Below are 17,154 nucleotides of genomic sequence, written 5' to 3'. Positions count from 1 at the left end.
CCCCTGCTCCCTTGTCGTCCAGTCCGTCAATGAGAGGGAACGCCATGGCCAGCAGGCACCAGCCCCTAAATCGAAGGAGGCTAGGCGAATGGACTTACTGGGCCATAAGATGTACTCGGGAGGGGCCCTGCAACTCCGCATAGCAAACCAGCAAGCCCTGCTTAGCCGCTACAATTACAACACCTGGGTGGCGGTGGGCAAATTTACAGAGTTGGTTCCTCAGGACTCCCGTCAAGAGTTTGCTGCCCTCCTGGAAGAAGGGAAGAAAGTGGCGAGAACTTCACTCCAGGCCTCATTGGATGCGGCTGACTCCGCTGCCAGGACTCTGGCCTCAGGTGTTGCCATGAGGCGCATTTCATGGCTCCAGGTGTCGGGCCTTCCCCCGGAGCTGCAGCATACTATACAGGACTTGCCCTTCGATGGCAAAAGCCTGTTCTCCGAAAAAACTGACCCTAGGCTGCAAAGCCTAAAGGACAGCAGGGTCACTATACGCTCTCTCGGCATGCACACGCTGGTGACTCAGTGCCGGCCTTTCCGTTCCCAGCCTCACCGCCCTTACCCTGCGCCTAGACAAAGACAGGGCTTTGGCAGAAGGCGTGGCCGAGGCGGTTGTAGGCGTCAGTCAGGGCCCCAAGGGGGCCAAAATCAGGGTCCCTCTAAACCACCAGCGGGGCCAAAGCCAAACTTTTAAGGCACGCCCGAGGACGGCATACCAATTATTACCCAGGATCCATTCCCTCCCTTTTACAACCGCCTCTCCTTTTTCCTCCCTGCGTGGTCCCATCTAACCTCAGATCATTGGGTCCTACTCACGGTGGAACTTGGGTACCGCCTCCAGTTTATTTCCCCACCCTCCATCCTCGTCCCTCTTCAGGGACCCCTCTCACGAGCAATTCCTCTTGCAAGAGGTGCGGACGCTCCTCGCCATCGGAGCTATAGAGGAGCTATAGAGGAGGTACCAAAGGACGAAAGGGGCAAGGGATTCTACTCCTGCTATTTCCTAATCCCCAAGGCGAAGGGAGGTCTCAGACCTATCCTAGACCTGCGGGAACTCAACAAGTTCATGATAAAGCTGAAGTTTCGCATGGTATCCCTGGGGACCATCATCCCATCCTTGGATCCCGGAGACTGGTATGCCGCCCTCGATATGAAGGACGCGTATTTTCACGTCGCCATTTGTCCTCCACACAGACGGTACCTCCGGTTTGTGACCAACCGTCAACATTTCCAGTTTACGGTCCTTCCGTTTGGCCTCTCTACAGCCCCAAGAGTATTCACAAAGTGCATGGCTGTAATCGCCGCCTCCCTCCGCCGCTGTCGGATACACGTTTTTCCGTATCTAGACGATTGGCTCATTCAAGGGACCTCCGAGGCCCAAGTTACCTGTCATGTGGGCATCGTCAAGGACCTATTCCTGCGTCTAGGCCTGATGATCAATATAGAGAAATCCACTCTGATTCCCACACTGAGAATAGAATTCATTGGGGCCATCCTGGACTCCAATTTCTCCAGAGCCTGCTTACCTCAGCCTCGGTTTCAGGCGATGCTAACAATTATACAAGGTCTCCGGAACTTCCCGACAACTTCGGCTCGCACTTGCTTAGGTCTCCTGGGTCACATGGCTGCCTGCACGTTCGTAACCAAACATGCCAGGCTTTGCCTCCGTCCACTCCAATCGTGGCTCACCTTGGTATACCACCCGAGCAGAGACAGCATAGACATGATCGTCACGATCCCCCCGAGCATCCTAGGCTCCCTCGACTGGTGGTCGACGCCCTCCCTGGTGTGTGCAGGTATGCCATTCCATCCACCTCACCCCTCGGTGTCCCTGACGACGGACACCTCATCTCTCAGCTGGGGTGCTCACCTTGGTCAGCTTTGCACTCAGGGCCTTTGGTCAGCTCAAGAGCTGGTCTTGCACATCAATGTCCGAGAGCTGAGAGCAGTCCGCCTTGCGTGCCAGGCATTTCAGCAGCACCTACAAGGCCATTGTGTCTCAGTGTTCACAGACAACACAACGGCCATGTATTACATAAACAAGCAGGGAGGAGCACGGTCCTCCCCTCTTTGCCAGGAAGCCATCCAGCTCTGGGACTTCTGCATAGCCCAATTGATAGACCTGGTAGCGTCCTTTCTCCCAGGGGTCTGGAACACTCTGGCAGATCGCCTCAGCAGATCCTTCCTGTCTCACGAGTGGTCGATTCGTCCGGACGTTATCCATTCTGTTTTCTGGAAGTGGGGCTTTCCCCGCATAGACCTCTTCGCTTCTCGCGAGAACAGGAAGTGCCAGACGTTCTGCTCATTCCAAGGCCTCTCCCTGGGCTCGATCTCGGACGCTTTTCTGATGCCGTGGACGAGCCAACTGCTGTACGCTTTTCCACCGTTCCCGCTGGTTCACAGGGTCCTGCTAAAACTCCGCAGGGACAGAGCACACCTGATCATGATCGCTCCAGCGTGGCCCAGGCAGCACTGGTACACCATGTTGCTAGACCTGTCGATAGCCAACCCGATTCCCCTGCCTCTTCACCCAGACCTCATAACGCAGGATCACGGCAGACTTCACCACCCAGACCTGCATTCCCTGCACCTTACAGCATGGCTGCTGCGTGGTTAAACCGATCCGAGTTACGTTGCTCTGCCTCGGTACAACAGGTACTCCTGGGTAGTAGGAAACCTTCCACTCGGTTAACATATCTGGCCAAGTGGAAGCGTTTCTCCTGCTGGTGCGAAACACACAATGTTACTCCCATCGAGGTCCCGATCCATTCCATCTTGGACTACCTCTGGTCTCTCAAACAGCAGGGCCTGGCGGTATCATCATTGAGGGTGCACTTGGCAGCCATCTCTACCTTCCACCCAGGGGAGAGTGGCCACTCCGTATTCTCGCACCCTATGGTTTCTGGGTTCCTCAAGGGCTTGGAGCGCTTATACCCCCAAGTTCGCTGCCCCACCCAAACCTGGGACCTCAACCTGGTTCTAACCAGACTTATGACTGCCCCATTCGAGCCACTGGCAACCTGCTCGCTGCTATTCCTGTCCTGGAAGACAGTTTTCCTCGTAGCCATTACATCGGCCAGACGAGTCTCCGAGCTTCGGGCTCTCATGGTGGACCCACCGTATACTGTGTTTCACAAGGACAAGGTGCAGTTGCGACCACATCCGGCCTTCCTCCCTAAGGTGGTGTCGGCCTTTCATATCAACCAGGATGTCTTCCTTCCGGTCTTCTTTCCGAAGCTACACTCATCACGAAGGGAGCAACAATTGCACTCCCTAGACGTCTGTAGGGCGCTTGCATTTTATATCGAGCAGACAAAGCCCTTTCGTAAGACTCCCCAACTCTTCGTTGCAGTGGCAGACCGAATCAAGGGCCTAACTGTCTCCTCCCAGAGGATTTCATCTTGGGTGATGTCGTGCATCCGCTATGACTTGGCCCATATTCCATCGAGCCACCTCACTGCACATTCTGCCAGGGCTCAGGCTTCTTCTGCTGCCTTCCTGGCCCACGTGCCCATCCAGGAGATCTGTTGTGCAGCTACCTGGTCCTCGGTCCACACCTTTGCCTGCCATTATGCACTGGTCCAACAGTCCAAAGATGATGCAGCCTTTGGCTCAGCAGTTCTGCATTCTGCAACATCTCACTCCGACCCCACCACCTAGGTAAGGCTTGGGAATCACCTAATTGGAATCGATATGAGCAAGCACTCAAAGAAGAAAAGATGGTTACTCACCTTTGTAACTGTTGTTCTTCGAGATGTGTTGCTCATATCCATTCCAAACCCGCCCTCCTTCCCCTCTGTCGGAGTAGCCGGCAAGAAGGAACTGAAGGGCCGTTGGGTCGGCAGGAGTATTTATTCAGCGCTCTAGCGGCGCCACTCCAGGGGGCGACCCAGCCGACCCACCAAGTGTTGCTAGGGTAAAAATCTTCCGACGAACGTGCATGCGGCGCGCGCACACCTAATTGGAATGGATATGAGCAACACATCTCGAAGAACAACAGTTACAAAGGTGAGTAACCGTCTTTTATAGTGAATTTTTCTTTAACTATACTGCATTATAGTGTGCAAGGAGTGTAATTTTGGAGTACTTATTGAAAAGACTACGCTTTAGAAAACGAAGCATGTTGTGAACAAACAATGCTTAACAGCCTTGGTGCTAGATTATTCATTATTTTATATACACCTCTACCCCGATATAATGTGGTCCTATATAACGCGAATTCGGATATACTGCGGTAAGCAGCGCTCTAGGAGAAGGGGCTGCTTTACCTCGTTACATCCGAATTCATGTTACCGCAAGCGGTTCCTCTGTGCCCGCCCGTTACTTGCTGCGGCCCTCCCCAGGGCCTCCTGCCCCAGCTCACCTCCGCTCCACCTCCTCCCATGAGCACGCTGCAGTTCCGCTTCTCCTCCCTCCCAGGCTTGCCGCGCCAATCAGCTGTTTGGCGTGGCAAGCCTGGGAGGGAGGAGAAGCAGAGCTGCAGCGTGCTCGTAGGAGGAGGCGGAGGCAGAGGTGAGCTGGGGCCGGGGAGCCGCAGCCAGTAACAGGGGGGTGCAGAGGAACCGCTCCCCTCCCCAGCTCACCTCTGCTCCACCACCACCTCCTTCTCCCATGAGTGCGCCGCTTCTCCTCCCTCCTAGGCTTGCACGCCAAACAGCTGATTGGGGAGGGCTGCAGCAAGTAACGGGGGGCGCAGAGGAACCACTCCCCGCTCTAGCTCATCTCCACCTCCTCCCCTGAGCGCGCCGCCTCTGCTCCGCTTCTCCTTCCCCTTCCAGGCTTGCCGGGCCAAACAGCTGATTGGCGCGGTAAGCCTGGAAGGGAGGGAGAAGCGGCGCGGCGGCGATGGCGCGCTCAGGTAGGAGGCAGAGGCAGAGCGGAGGTGAGCTGCGGCGGGGAGCGGTTCCTCTCCTTACCCCGATATAACGCGGTCTCACCTATAACACTATGAGATTTTTCGGCTCCCGAGGACCATGTTATATCGGGGTAGAGGTGTATTTTATCATGTCCCCTCTTATTCATCTCCTTTCTAACAATCCCATTCTTTTCAATCTCTCTTCATAAGAGTCTTTCCAGGCTCTTTATAATGTTTTTCCCACTCTTCTCTGAACCTCCTCTAGTTCAGCAACACCCTTTTTGAGATTGGATGACCAGTACTGCACACAGTATTCCAGATGATACTGCAACACTGATTAATATAAAAAGTATTATAAGATTAACCATCCCATTCTTTATGCAACCTAATGTCTTGTTCACTTTTTTTTTAAACATATTTGTACACTGATCAGAAGTCTTCACTAAGGTGTCTGCAGTGATGCCCAGGGCCCACCTGTGAGCTGATACAGTTAATTTAGAACCCTGTTCGGTGTATGAATAGTTTTACATTTTTTCCCTCCAATATACATTACTTGGTATTTATAGACATTGAATTTCATTTGCCGTCGTGTTGCCTGTTCACCTCCCTTGTTTAGGTCTCCCTGAAGTTCCTCTTAGTTCTACCTGGTCTTGACTAAAGGTATGTCCAGGCTCCAGTGGCACAACTATGGGACTGTAGCTATAGCCATGCAGTGTACGAGCTTCCTATACCGATGGAAGGGGTTTTTCCATCAGTGTAGTTGATTTACTCTCTGAGAATTCTTCTGTTGACCTAGCTGCATTTACAGTGTGGGGTTAGATCAACTTAAGTACATTGCAAACGGCACAAAACTTTTTCCAGCTCTGAGTGATGTGGCTAGGTCGATCTAATTTTTAGGTGTACACCAGGGCCAAGTTAAATAACTCTGTCACGTGCAAATTTTGCTACCTTGTCTCTCTCCACTGCTTCTGCTTTTCAGATCATTAATAAATATATTAAATAACATGGGAATCTAGTACAGAATCATGAGATACCACACTGTAAATAATTCAGTTTTAATGTGCTTTTGCAGTAAATGAAAAATCATTGTCCATAAGATTGACCCAGTTAAGTGAGTCATTAGTAAATAAAATATGGAAAATAAGTTAATTTGATATTGTATTTTAATATTGTATGAAGATTTTAAGATTTAAAATTCTTTTTTCCTTTTTGTCTCTCTCTTTTTCTAGGACTAATAGACTACAACTTCCATTGTTTTCGCAAGGCTATACATGAAGTATTTGAAGTGAGAATGAAAGTAGTGAGATCTAGAAAACATCAGAGTCAGATGCAAAAGAATAAAAGAGCCACCCCTAATGGCACACCTAGAGCACCACTGTAGCTGAAGTTCTAATGGCATTATTGTCAGCAAGGCTCTTGTTGCACTGACTGAAGGGGAAGAGAAATGGGACTGGTGTATTACATGGATTTTCCTCCCAACCCCTCAAAAAGGCACTGTTTAAACATTTTTTATCCAGTCAATTTTTTCATATACAGTGAGCACTTTGAGCAAAATATTGTATATAAACATTGAGGTGAATATATGTTCTTGTAAGAATTCTCTTAATATATGCTGTAAACTTTTTTCCAGGCCATATTAAGAAAAATCAGCTGTGACAGAAATGTTGGGTACATAATTTGCACTTTTTTCATGTTCTCGTGGAGTTAAACTTTGATAAACTTAGTTTTTTAAGCTGATTTTCATGCATGGTAAAGTATAACGTGTAGTTTATATACATGCTACAATCAAATTGTTTACTTAACAATCAAGAAAACTTGATACAATTACTTTTTTAAAATTTATGACAGAATACATAACATTCAAACAAATCCAACTTCATATATTTTTTTTCAATTTGTAAGTTGAAGAATTCTTATTTTGATGTATGATAGCAATAAGAGCTTTACCAACTGGTAGGTAAAAATTAGCTTTTGTAAAACAGGCCTTTGGCTAAACTCTACCCAAACTTCTCCATAACACTGGTAATGCCCTCTCAGTTGGGCTTTTTATTATAATTTACCTCAACATATATCTCTAAAATAACTTTCTATATAGATATTATTTTGTAATACTGCTTTATGTTGCATTGGTGCTTTTATAACATTTCAGGAACAGGGTATGTAACTGAAGGATTTTATTTATATGCTTAGTTTGAGAGTCTGAGCCTCTACAATTGGAGGAAGAAAAAGTTTGTATTTCATTTCTGCCATACCAATATAATATAAAGTTTCAGGTATATTAAAGCATTAGAGGAAAATCCTAAAGTTGCTCATGCTGGGGCCCAGTTCTACTTGCTTTACTTGGGTCAAATCTCCCTTTGATTTCAGAGGGAGTTCTTAAATGAGGACTGAAGGACTGGTCTCTTTTATTCTAATCTACATAGATGTAGCTACTTTCTGTTTTAACACTGATCACAGTGGCAGATCTGTCCTTGCAGCAATTACAGCACTACCCACCCCAAAAAGGAGGGCAGGGAGAAGTAAAACATGCCTTCTCAATTCTGTATTCATTTTATAGTTGTAGCTTAAAGAATAGCTCTGCCAAATGAAAGAGCACACAGGGGAGAGCAGCTCCTGTACCCATGCTTCCTACATAGGGCTTATGTGCACATGGCTCTAGAACAGCTGCAAGAGTTCACTGAATAACCTTGTAGCCAGAAAAGATAAGGGAGAAACATTTTTGAAAGTTTCCTTTGTTAAAAAGTACACATCCAGTTAAAACAAATTGTAATGCTGCACCTTTAATTGTGGACTAAAATCACCAGTATTTTTTGGCATATGACAGAAATAGAGAGTTTTTGCCAACAGCAAACATAGTCATTGAGAGACTTGCTGAATACATACACTGTACTCTGTTATAAGACCATCTTGGAACGTCTTATGCAATTCTTTAGCTTTTGTTATTGTGCCCAACATCATGGTAGTAGAGTGCCAGCTGAGATGGAAGATAAGAATGCAATATGTCTAAGTGAATATTAGTCTAAGGAGAAACTATTGGCTTTTAACCCTTCATTGCTGCCTAACGTACATGATTTTTCTGTTTATCCTTTAGCCTTCATTGGTTCCTTTGGTCTGAGTTTATTGGACAGAAATGGAGTATTTTAAAATATGAATTTAATCAACAAATGGATCCTTTCTAGAGTATCTGATCAATATTATGAAAAATATGCCAAACATATGGTTCTGAGAGCTGTCTAAGTGCTTGGGAGAGATGGAGAGTACTTCTGTTACCCAAAAGTTGTGGAGGGGAGAGACATCAGTGTGAGGAATAGGGGCTGCAGTGGTACACTGTGATATATTAGTTAAAAAAAAATGGGAAGCTCCTATATTAAACTTCAGATTCCCCAAATGAGAAGTGGATAAACTCTTTACCTGGGACTACATTATTGGCACTGGTTTAAGAGGGGAGAGTGCTCCAAAAATACCAGGGAGAGTGAGCTCCTCCCAGTGTTACCTCTCTGACACTAGCTGGAGGGTTTTGTGGTGGTGTTGGAGACAGCTGCCCCCAGCCTAACCAGTAATATATTCTTTGGGGGTTAATAGTTATGTCAGTGAGTGCTCCCCTGTATTCTCCCCTCCATAGTACTTCCACAGGGGTGGATTTGGGCCACTGTGTGTGCATATTTGTCTCCCTCTTTTGTTGCAATGATGTGTCAGGAGTATCAGTCTTCACCACTTCACTTCTTTCAGATGTATCTGATTATGTGGGGCAAGGAACATCTCCAGTACTGCCAAAGAATGCTACTGGTTTTTTTCCTGCCATAGAGTTGCTGCTGTGGGAACCAGGACTGAAGAGATTAATTAAGATATCTGGTTTCCTTATGTAAGCATGCACATTTTTCCACTAAAGATGCAATCACAGTATCATATTTGTATGTGCATGTGGAGACACTGTCAATTTAGTTAAGCCGTACATTTTACATTATGTTGCGTATTATAGTGTCACCAGGATGACTCTTGCAGCTATCATATAAAACTTCCAAGTGGATAAAATCAAGGTAAAAATCAAATAATCTTACCTATGTTACAAGTAATATGTTGGATTATTAAAGCTGAAAGAACTGAAAGAATGTTAAAATAAAACTACTTTTGTTGTTCACTTTTTGCATTCCTCAGCTTGGATGATGATTCATCTTTCACTTTTGATTAGTCAGTTACTAAAAAAAATCCTGTTAGGTACTCGTGCTACCAGGAGTCTGAACTGTTTGAGCAGTGAAGCATAAGGGAGATTTATTTATTTAATTAATTTATTTTTTATGAACATGGGGTTTCCATTCTGTTTCTTTAAATTTCATGGTCATTTTACATATTGTAAAAACAAGCTTTTGCACAACCTAAATTTAGGGCTGTATTTGAACAGGCAGTGCCCCTTTAAAATAAATACCTTGTATGTCCTTTATATTTTTTTTTGCTTCTAGCTGCAGGAGTTGGTCAGTATTAACATACAAATTTCCATCAACTTGATTTTGTGGAGTAGGGCTATATAACTAATGCAGTAAGCAGAAGCCCAGAGTACATAAATGCAACTAATAGCACCGTGATGTCTTTTAAGAAGTTAAAATCTGACCTGTCTTTCTGGGACCGGGAAGATTTTTTAAGATTACAGTATAGAATACCTTTCTATAATGCTGTGATTACAGGTGCAAAGTGCATTATTGAAGATGTGTGTTCAGCAAGAAGGTGCTTTAGTGATATGTAATTGAAAACATAGTCACTCAAGAGCAGAGTTGCCAACCTTCCTGGATTGGCCGGGAGTCGTCTGGAATCGGCATCGATCTCCTGGTGACTATTGAAAGCAATATGGGAGATTTTAATAGATACAGTACAATTAAGGACATTACGTCATGTAGAAAAAAAAATCTCCCAGAATAGCTTCAGTCAGAGTTGGCTCAAGAGTTGACTTTTTTTTGTGATGGCACAAAATAGTTTCTGGAAAATATTAAAATCGTGACTTGTATCATGGGGCCTGAAGCTTCACTCTGGTGAGGTGAAAATACTTTGTGAAAAGTTTGAGCCTAATCTGACAAGGTATTATGGGACAAGGTGGGTGACCTATATAGGATTATTTAACTTTACTAATTCCTCAATTTATTGAAATAGTGGATTTACTTTGAAAGTGCTTAAAAATGGTTTTGTGGTTTATAAGACAAGTCATTTCTGAGATACTACACAACTAAAAAATTGTTAGTAAGCTTGAAAATGTGCAGACTCCCTTCCACCACCACCCCCAAGTTTCTATAATGCCTTATGCAGTGTTGTAACCATGTCGGTCCCAAGCTATCAGAGAGACAAGGTGGGTGAGATAATATCTTTTAGTGGACCAATTTCTGTTGGTAAAAGAGACAAGCTTTTGAGCTTAGACACAGCTCTTTTACAGGTCTGGCAACACAAATACATTTCCCAGACCTACAGAAGAGCTCTGTGTAAGCTTGAGTCTCTCATCAACAGAAGTTGGTTAAATAAAAGATATTATCTCACCCACCTTGTCCCATAATACCTTGTCAGATTAAGCTCAAACTTTTCACAAAGTATTTTCTGAGAGACATTTCTTGAATCCTTTTCTTTTCAAGATCTTTTAATAGTATTCATTACAATTGTATTAAATTTGTTAGGAGATTTTAAACAACTTCTCAATTGCTAGCTAGCGCTATAAAGAGATAGTAAATTGCTTGTTTCCTGTCACAGTAAGTGAGTTTGAAAATATCTTGTTCAACTTGGAGAATTAAGGGCCAGACTGCGCACACTGAGCAATATTCACACGGGTAGTCCCATTAGAGTCAATAGGACGATTCATGTGTAAGAGGTTCACAGTCTAACATAAGTGACTATTCTGGAGATGATATTGCTAAACTGAAGGACTGAACAATGGCAAGCCTACAGCTGTAGTTCTGGCTAATCTTCTTGGGTGAAAGTTAGAAAACTGTTCCCAGAGAGTAGTTATCAGTGGTTCACAGTCATACTGGAAAGGCATAATGAGTGCAGTCCCGCAGGGATCAGTTCTGGATCCAGTTCTGTTCACTATCTTCATCAATGATTTAGATAATGGCATAGAGAGTACACTTATAAAGTTTATAGACGAAACCAAGCTGGGAGGGGTTGCAAGTGCTTTGGAAGATATGATTATAATTCAAAATGATCTGGACAAACTGGAGAAATGGTCTGAAGTCTATAGGATGAAATTCAATATGGACAAATGCAAAGTATTCCACTTAAGAAGGAACAATCGGTTGCACATATACAAAATGGGAAATGACTGCCTAGAATGGAGTACTGCAGAAAGGGATCTGGAGGTCATAATGGACCACAAGCTAAATATGAGTCAACAGTGTAACGCTGTTGCAAAAAAAGTGAACATCATTCTGGGATGTATTAGCAGCAGTGTTGTAAGCAAGACACGAGAAGTAAATCTTCCGCTCTACTCCGCGTGGGTTAGGCCTCAACTGGAGTATTGTGTCCAGTTCTGGGTGCCACATTTCAGGAAAGATGTGGACAAATTGGAGAAAGTCCAGAGAAGAGCAACAAAAAAGATTAAAGATCTAGAAAACATGACCAATGAAAAATTGGGTTTGTTTAGTCTGGAAAAGCGAAGACTCAGAGGGGACATGAAAACAGTTTTCAAGTACATAAAAGGTTGTTACAAGGAGGAGGAAGAAAAAATGTTTTTCTTAACCTCTGAGGATAGGACAAGAAGCAATGGGCTTAAATTGCAGCAAGGGAGGTTTAGGTTGGACATTAGGAAAAACTTCCTAACTGTCAGGGTGTTTAAGCACTGGAATAAATTGCCTAGGGAGGTGGTGGAATCTCCATCATTGGAGATTTTTGAAAGCAGATTAGACAAACCTTATGGGGGGAGGGATAGCTCAGTGGTTTGAGCATTGGCCTGCTAAACCCAGGGTTGTGAGTTCAATCCTTGAGGGGGCTACTTAGGGATCTGGGGCAAAAATCAGTACTTGGTCCTGCTAGTGAAGGCAGGGGGCTGGACTCAATGACCTTTTGAGGTCCTTTCCAGTTCTAGGAGATAGGTATAGCTCCAATTATAAAACACCTGTCAGGGATGGTCTAGATAATACTTAGTCCTGCCATGAGTTCAGGGGACTTGACTAGATGACCTCTCAAGATCCCTTCCAGTCCTATGATTCTATACTGTAGTATCATAATGCCATATCTTTCCCTCACTGAGGAAAGCCTATGAGTATAAGTTTAAAGCTAAGGAAAACTGAGAAGTCTTTACATAAGGGAAGGTGACTACAGCATCTTCAATAGCTTAATATAGGCCCTGGATCACTATAAATTGTTAACAACTGCAGTATAACCTGGATGGAAATGGGGAAGGAATAGGAGGCCAACAATTACACCTAGCAATTTCTCCTTGCAAAGCAGTTATTAGATCCAATAATATTATTAACCAAAATCAGTTCTGGCTATGAAACTCTTATTTCTGCTATCTGCAGTGCTCTGGATACATACCAGAAACATTCGCTATTATTTCCATATCTGGAAGATGCGAAAACTAGAACATTGAGAGACTTAAAAGCAAGAGCACCCAAATGCAGCCACCCAGTCAGCAGTATGCAGGTCCTAACACAGGCCTTCATAAGCACCTTCTGTACTTTTGAACCACTATTCAGTTAATTCTCTGGCTACAGCCTTGTCCCCCCAATGTGTGTTGTAGGTATCGGTGGTGGATGTTTCCATGCTATCAAAATAAATAAGAACATTTTTTAAAAGGAACCCCACAAGATGGTACACCACAGCTTAACACAAGGCATTTAGTTGGAGCTTGGTAGATTTTTTTCTCCTTCCATGTTGTTGCTCTATGGGAGATATAAATCTGACATAGGTCTTTTACATCCCTAATTTCTATCAGGTTATCTTATCTGTTCTGATCAATGTTCCTTATATTATATTCTCTCTTGCTGTGTTCAGTCTAGTTCTAAATTGAAAATAAAATGTCTTCCACTGCTAATATTTGAGAAACTGTTTTACAGTTTCATAGACCTCACTAGCAGAAAACTTTTTTCTGATATTTATCCTAAAAGTTCTTACGCTTACCTTCAATCCTTTTTATAATTCAAACTGATTTAAAACTATGGTGAAAAGAGAAAACAATATTGTAATTTGATATAATTCCTCCCTCTTTGCAAACAAAAAACATTTTTTCTTAATTTAGACTTCAGACAATGAAGACTACTCTAAACTACTCAAGACAAAGTTCTGCTTCAGCCAGCCAAATCAAACAAAGCTTGTTCCTTAGTTCTTTGTTTCATTTATGCGGTACCACTAATTACAAAATGATTTGGCAAAGCTCTCGGTTTTGTGACACCGTAGTTTTAGAATTAAACTCCGTGAAAACACAGTAATCTTTCCTCTGGAAAGAAGGTGCTGTGTATCTGTATAGTTACTATTGAAGCAAATGTACCAGGTCTAACTTCATAGAGAGGACTTCAAAAGCTAAGACTACTAGTTTGTCAGTTATAACAGTCACAGGAGTGAAATGTCTGCAAGTTGCATCAAACTTTTAAAAACACCATTATAAAGGCCCAAATTAAATATACCCCAAATTAAAAAAAAAACAGAAAGAGGACCAAAAAAATGTCACTGTGGCTAAACAATAGAGTAAAAGAAGTGGTTAAAGGCAAAAAAGCATCCTTTCAAAATTAGAAGTCAAATCCTACTGAGCAAAATAGAAAGGCACATAAACGCTGGCAAGTCAAGTGTAAAAGTATAATTAGGAAGGCCAAAAAAGAATTTGAAGAGCAAGTAACCAAACTCTCAAAAACTAACATAAAAAAATGTTTAAGTACCTCAGAAGCAGGAAGCCTGCCAACCAATCAGAGGGGCCACTGAACGTTTGAGGTGCTAAAGGAGCACTCAAGAAAGACAAGGCCATTGCGGAGAAGCTAAATGAATTCTTTGCATCGGTCTTCACTGCAGAGAATGTGAAGTAGATTTCCACATCTGAGCCATTCTTTTTAGGTGACAAATATGAGGAACTGTCTCACATTGAGTTGTCAATAGAGGAGATTTGGAACAAATTCATAAACAGTAGTAAGTCACCAGATCAGATATTATTCACCCAAGAGTTCTGAAGGAACTCAAATATGAAACTGTGGTATGTAACCTATCACTTAAATCAGCCACAGTACCAAATGACTAGAGGGTAACTAATGTGATGCCAATTTTTTAAATAGGCTCCATAGATGATCCTGGCAATTACAAGCCAGTAAGCTTAACTTCAGTACCAGGAAAACTGGTTGAAACTATAGTAAAGAACAGAATTATCAGACATATAGATGAACACGATTTGTTGGGGAAGAGTCAACACAGCTTTTGTAAAGGGAAATCATGCCTCACCAATCTATTAGAATTCTTCGAGGAGGTCAACAACCATGTGGACAAGAGTGATCCAGTGGATACAGTGTATTTGGACTTTCAGAAAGTCTTTGACAAGATCCCTCACCAAAATCTATTAAGCAAACTAAACTGTCATGGGATAAGAGGGAAGGTCCCCTTGCGGATCAGTAACTGGTTAAAAGACAGGAAACAAAGGGAAGGAATAAATGGTCAGTTTTCATAATGGAGAGAGGTTAATAGTGGGGTCCCCCAGGGATCTGTGCTGGGATGAGTACTGTTCAACACATTCATAAATGATCTGGAAACAAAGGTAAACAGGTAGCAAAGTTTACAGATGATACAACATTACTCAAGATAATTAAGTCCAAAGTAGAGTGAAAATAGGATCAAAAGGATCTCACAAAACTGGGTGAGAAGGCAACAAAATGGCAAATGAAATTAAATGCTGATAAACAGGGCCGGCTCCAGGTTTTCTGCCACCCCAAGTGGCGGAAAAAAAAAAAGTTGATCGTACCTCTTCATTCTTTGGTGGCAGTTTGGCGGCAAGTCCTTCACTCCCTCTCTTCCTCTTCGGCGGCACTTTGGTGGCAGCTCAAAGAAGAGAGGGGCTAAGGGACCCGCCGCCAAATTCCCGCTGAAGACCCGGATGTGCCGCCCCAGTAGTGGACGGAGTACCGCCCCTTTGTATTGGCCACCCCAAGCACCTGCTTCCTTAGCTGGTGCCTGGAGCTGGCCCTGTTGATAAATGTAAAGTAATGCACATTGGAAAACATAATCCCATCTACACATACCAAATGATGGGATCTAAATTAGCTGTTACCACTCAAGAAAGAGATCTTGTAGTCACCATAGACAGTTTTCTGAAAATATGCGCTTAGTGTGCAGCGGCAGTTAAAAAAGCTAACAGTATGTTAGGAACCATTAGGAAAGGGATAAATAATAAAACAGAAAATATCATAATGCCACTATATAAATCCATTGTATGATCACACCTTGAATACTGCATGCAGTTCTGGTCACCCCATCTCAAAAAAGACATATTAGAAATGGAAAAGGTACAGAGAAGGGCAACAAAAATGATGAAGGGAATGAAACAGCTTCTAAAAGACTGGGACTATTCAGCTTTGAAAAGAGGACTAAGGGGGATAAGATAGAGGTCTATAAAATCATGAGTAGCATGAAGAAAGTGAATAAGGAAGTGTTATTTACCCCTTCACATAACACAAGAACCAGGAGTCATCCAATGAAATTAATAAACAGCGGGATTAAAACAAACATAAGGAAGTAATTCTTTACACAACACGCAGTCAATCTGTGGATCCTGTTGCTAGGAGATGTTGTGAAGGCCAAAACTATTAACTGGGTTCAAAAAAGAATTAGATAACTTAATGGAGGGTAGGTTCATCAATGGCTTTTAGCCAAGATGGTCAAAGATGCAACCCTGTGCTCTGGGTGTCCCTAAGCCTCTGACTTCCAGATGCTGGGAGTGGATGACAGAGGATGAATTAATTGAAACTGCCCTGTTCTGTTCATTCCCTTTGAAGCATCTGGCATTGGCCATGGTTGGAAGACAGGATGCTGGGCTAAATGGACCATTGATCTGACCCAGTATGTAATGAGCACAATATAATAATCTATCAATATGTGTTCAAAATAAGAGATAGCTGTTCAGTTTTATAATGGGGACATGTTATAAAAACTATATACATTAATATATTAGTTTTTTAAAAGTTTATTTTGGTTATTTAAATTCTTTCAGCCAAATGCATGAGTTGAAAGGCTAGAAATTGTAAATCAATAAAGCTATGTGTTTTAAATGTGGTCCTTGGTGTCAGTGGGGGATACTACTTTTTAAAAGAAACCATTATACTTTTCCACAGATTTCTGAGATCTCATAAAACTCCCTCTGAAGAAATTATTTGCATGTGCATTTAAAAGGTCAAAGTATATAAAAATGCAGTTATTTATATAAGCTTTAGTTAACAAGATGTTATATTGCAATTCCTCTTGAACAGACCAAATCCCTGCTGTATGAAAACCTGGGCCCTGTGTTGAGCTGGATCAGCCCTTGTCCCCAGGGCTGGCTCCAGGCACCAGCCCAGCAAGCAGTTGCTTGGGGTGGCCAATGGAGAAGGGCGGCATGTGCGGCTCTTCCGTGGCAATTTGGCGGCGGGTCCCTCAGTCAGTCCATCTTGGAGCAAAGGACCTGCCACTGAATTGCCGCCGAAGACAGGCGGCGGTGGTAGAGCTGCCGCCGAAGTGCCGCAGATCTCGGCTTTTTTTGTTGTTGTTGTTGCTTGGAGCGGCAAAAACCCTAGAGCCGGCCCTTCTTGTCCCCAGCTGCTGGGAGCAGAGAGGCAGGGAAATGGAAGGAATGTTTTTATTAGCCATTCTCACATAATTACTTGACCTGCAGGAGAAAATGAACAGTGATTCAATTTCACATCAGTTAGTTTAATTCACTAATATCCACAAGAGCACAGAAAAATGTATCAAATCTAGATACAAAATATGCATTAACCATACCGTTTTCCTTTACCAGTATCAGAAACCATGTGTTTGTGAGCTGATTGTGTAAAAAGTAAAAATGTGATTAATCTCTTTTTCTGAGGCCTGATTCATGATTTTTTTTTAAATATTTGGGGTCAGCAATAGTGGTTATCCTAAGTGTCCTGAAGGAGGTCACTATCTTGTGTCAAATCTTGTTTCTTTCTCTGGTGACTGCATATAGAAGGAAATATTTGTTTGCTGTAGTAATGTAAATACAGGTACATTTTAGTTTCTGCCTGCTATAGCTGAGCACTTTCAGTTTTTCAACATGAGAAATAGCCTAGTTAGATCAAGGTCCAATGCAGTGTTGCCAACATTTGTGGCCTTACTGCAAGTCTCATGATATTTGATGTTTTTAC

At 43.2% G+C, this 17,154-nt stretch overlaps 1 protein-coding gene across 3 annotated transcripts in view; it reads left to right on the top strand.

Moving 5' to 3' along the window:
* The window catches only part of RRAGD (Ras related GTP binding D), a 37,513-nt gene extending 28,523 nt beyond the window's left edge, over positions 1-8,990 (top strand). For all 3 annotated transcript variants that reach the window (XM_045011424.1, XM_045011427.1, XM_045011425.1), the window contains exon 7: positions 6,082-8,990. In XM_045011424.1, the coding sequence (XP_044867359.1) occupies positions 6,082-6,233 (152 nt within the window). In that variant the 3' untranslated portion in view covers positions 6,234-8,990. The remainder of the gene's footprint in view (positions 1-6,081) is intronic.
* Positions 8,991-17,154: the final 8,164 nt, after the last annotated feature.

The sequence above is a fragment of the Mauremys mutica genome, chromosome 3 (assembly GCF_020497125.1).
Source record: "Mauremys mutica isolate MM-2020 ecotype Southern chromosome 3, ASM2049712v1, whole genome shotgun sequence".
NCBI classification, from domain to species: Eukaryota; Metazoa; Chordata; order Testudines; family Geoemydidae; genus Mauremys; species Mauremys mutica.
The sequence above is the reverse complement of the archived record's forward strand: the minus strand, read 5'-3'. Positions and strand labels throughout refer to the sequence as shown.